Raw genomic sequence first — 3,849 nt, 5'->3', positions numbered from 1 at the left:
ATTTTACAGGCAACAACAATTCCTCTTTGTTTATTCAGACTCTTTGTCAGGCACTTAATTCATCTAAATCTGACAATAATCCATATGTTCAATATATTAATATTTTGTTCCATTTGTTGAAATCTGTTTACTTCTCTGTTTTTATCATTCCACTCTCCGCATATCTTTTATTCCATAGAAGGAATATTCCCACCAATGATAAAATATACCCTAGAAATAATATATAGTTTTTGCCTGCAGAATAAAATCCACCAGATTCAAATATGCTTTTGATGTATTCAAAAGTAATTGGCATTCCCTCAACCCAAAGGCTTACTGATAAAATTTAAGAGAGAATGGCTGAGAGTGCAGTAACCTTCCTGCTCAATCACCTGACCATCTTCCTTCAACAAGAGTCAAAACTCCTGGGAGGAATAAGAGAAGATGCTGAGTACAATACGATCTAGAGTGAATCAAATTGCTGAGGGACATCAGAGATACCATTACAAATTCAACATCTCAGAGCACGGCTCAAGCTCCAACACGGTCAACAGCACATGGTATGATCGTCGAGGTAATGTACTTCTACTCAAAGAAGCTGAGCTTGTGCGCATTGATGGGCCCAAGAAGCAGCTGATTGGGTGGCTTGTGGAGGACACCCCAAGACTCAAAGTTGTTTCGGTGGTGGGAATGGGGGGATAGGAAAAACCACTATAGTAAAGAAAGTTTATGATGATATAGAGGTGAAGAATCAGTTTCAAATCTATGCTTGGATCACTGTTTCTCAATCCTTTGATCTCTGAGAGCTTCTCAGAGATTTAATTCGACATCTCTTTGATGAAGCCAGGAACCGGCTCCTCAAAGATTGGAAGCCATGGACAACAATAACCTGAAGGCACAACTTAAGGACTTCCTCCAATAGAGAAGGTACGTGATTGTTCTTGATAATGAGTGGAGTATAAATGCAGGGGATGCCTTAAAATATGCATTGCCTGACAACAATTGTGGCAGTCGAATACTGCTCATAACACGCATTGGTGGGGTAACTTCTACCTCTTGCGTAGAATCCCAAGGTAACATCTATGTTGTGAAGGCATTGTCTCCAAAAGAGTCTTGGATTCTATTTTGTTGGAAGACCTTCCAAGAGAACTACTGCCCTCCACATTTAGAGGAACTTTCACAAAGTATCTTGGAAAAATGTGAGGGCTTGGCCATTATAATTGTGGAAATTGGTGGTGTTTTGGCTACCAAAGACAAGACTAGAATGGATGAATGGGAAATGGTTCTGCGCAGCCTTGGTGCAGAATTGGAAGGCAGAGACAAACTTGAGAGTATAAAAAAAATACTCTCTTAGTTACAATGATTTGCCTTATTATCTTAAAATTTGTTTCTTACACTTCAGCATATTACCACAGGATTATCATATTAAGAAAATGAAATTGATTCGGCTATGGATTGTGGAAGGATTTGTAGAAGCGAAAGAAGGGATGACTTCAGAAGAAGTTGCTGAAGGCTACCTTAATGAGCTTGTTAGTAGAAGCTTGGTCCAAGTGGCAACGATATGTTATGATGGAAGGCTTAGAAGTTGCCACTTCCATGACCTTTTCTGTGACATTATTATTTCAAAGTCAATAGAACAAAGCATTGCAGGGATCGTTGGTGAAGAAAACACAGGGTGGCCGGAAAAAGTTTGCCGCCTATCAATCTACTATACCTTGGGAAACTTGTAGCAAACAAATCATTTTTCTCAACTTCGATCATTGCTAATGTTCAAAGTGGCAGAGCCTTTATCTATGTCATCAATGCCTATATTATTCAATGGTGGTTTGAGGTTATTGAAGGTTTTGGACTTAAGAGGTGCTTCTTTAGAAACAGTTCCAAATGAAGTAGTTAAATTATTTCATCTACGATATTTAAGCTTGAAGAGAACAAAGATCAGAACTCTTCCCAACTCCATTGGAGAACTTGAGAACCTTGAAATGTTAGATCTTAAGGACACCTACGTAACGGAGTTTCCTGTTCAGATCCTAAAGCTCCGACGAATTCGTCATCTCTTGGTGTATCGCTACACTTATGAAGCTTATCAACCTTTCCACAGAATACTTGGTTTTAAAATGATTGTGGGAATAGAAGGTTTGGATTCCTTACAAAAACTTTGTTCCATCGAATTTTGGCTTCCTTACAAAAACTTTGTTCTATCAAAGTGAACCATGATAATAGTGGAATTGTAGTGGGGGAGCTAGGGAGGCTGACCCATCTGAGGAAATTATGTATTACAAAGTTGAGAAGACAAGATAAGATGGCTTTGTGCTCCACCATTGAAAAGCCGAGTAACCTTCACTTTTTGAATATAGGTTCAGTAGAAGAGGATAAGATCATTGATATTCAATCTTTATCTTCGCCTCCTCGATTTCTTTAACGATTCAATTTAGAGGGACGTTTAGAGAAGTTACCACACTGGATAGCTTATCTTCATAGCCTGACTAGACAATGTTTAGGTTGGAGCAAATTAATGGATGATCCTTTAGAATCATTTCAAAATTTGCCTAACTTGGAAGAGCTTAAACTTCGCTAGGCTTATGAAGAGAAAGAATTGTGTTTCAAGACTGGAAGGTTTCAGAAGATAAAGATATTATAGCTTGTAAGCTTACAAGAATTGAGTTATGTCAGTGTAGAGGAAGGCTCAATGCCACTTCTTAAATCACTATATATTACAAACTGTGAATTGGGGGTGTTCTCGGGCATTAAACAACTAACCAACCTTAAATTCCTTCACCTATATGATATGGCCGAGAAACTGATTATGGCATTGGATCCTCACAAACAAGGTGTGGATAACTAGAAAATAGAACACATTCCCAAAGTTTGGATTGGAGCTCTAAAAGATGGTAATTGGGAAGGATATTACCTAGAGTGAGAGAACAGAATGATAGAGAGAAAGTAATATGACCAGGTTAGTATTTGTGTGTATATATGTGTTAATTTATTTATATGTGTGATGTTGTGGCCAGAATTTGGTGCCGGGTCGCGTTGTGACCAACATTAAACTCGATGCCCGCTGGATGAGCTTAAAACCCGACGCCTGTTGGATGAGCTTTGACCCGTTTTTACTCATAGGGCATGGACCCTAATTAGTCTCTTGTAACCCAATATATAAGGGCACTTAGGGTTTGGAGTGGAGGCAAAGGGAGACTCTGAAATTCATACAGAAACAGAGTGAGGGGCTGAAAACTTGTAATCTCCGATTTACATATAGTGAAAACTTTCGCCGGATCCTAACCGTGGACGTAGGCTGTTGCGGAACCATATATAAATTTTTGTGTTCTTTGTGTCACGTGTTTATTATTCTGTCATGATTCTTGATTCAACTTGGGTTCGTTGCGTTTGTTATAACAAACTGGTATCAAAGCTTTCGGGTTCGAAGCAAGGATGTCGTCCAAGTTTTTAGAAATCGAGAAGTTTAATGGCAGAAACAATTTCAACCTGTGGTGGGTTAGGATGCAAGCTTTGTTGGTTCAACAAGGGTTATCCAAGGTGCTAAAAGGGAAGGATGCACTGCCAGAAAAGATCAAGGACAAATATGAGGTTATGAAGAAAGCACACGGTACGATTTTGTTGTGCTTAAGTAACGAGGTTCTGCGAGAAGTTGCTGAAGAGGCTACAACGGATGGGCTGTGGAAGACGTTAGAGTCCTGATATATGACAAAATCTATTACATCTAAAGAAATGGTTGTTCACTCTTCAGATGCACGAAGGTTCGTCTCTGAAAAACCATCTTGACGAGGTAAATAGTATCATCATGGACCTGAATAATATTGATGACAAGATAGAGGATAAAGATCAGGCTATTAATTTATTGTGTTCTCTACC

General features: G+C 38.9%; 1 protein-coding gene across 1 annotated transcript; it reads left to right on the top strand.

Moving 5' to 3' along the window:
- Window positions 1-423: 423 nt before the first annotated feature.
- On the top strand, window positions 424-2,398 carry LOC132305181 (disease resistance protein RPM1-like). The gene is made up of 5 exons (XM_059802859.1): window positions 424-553; window positions 948-1,310; window positions 1,444-1,667; window positions 1,821-2,112; window positions 2,211-2,398. Exons 1-5 carry the CDS (start codon window positions 424-426, stop codon window positions 2,396-2,398), a joined length of 1,197 nt encoding a protein of 398 aa, XP_059658842.1.
- Window positions 2,399-3,849: the final 1,451 nt, after the last annotated feature.

The sequence above is a fragment of the Cornus florida genome, unplaced genomic scaffold (genome assembly GCF_030987335.1).
Source record: "Cornus florida cultivar Cherokee Brave unplaced genomic scaffold, ASM3098733v1 CherokeeBrave_3.0.0_Hap2_Chr04, whole genome shotgun sequence".
In the NCBI taxonomy this organism is placed as follows: domain Eukaryota; kingdom Viridiplantae; phylum Streptophyta; class Magnoliopsida; order Cornales; family Cornaceae; genus Cornus; species Cornus florida.
Note: the sequence above shows the minus strand (reverse complement) of the source record. Positions and strands in the feature narration are given on the sequence as shown.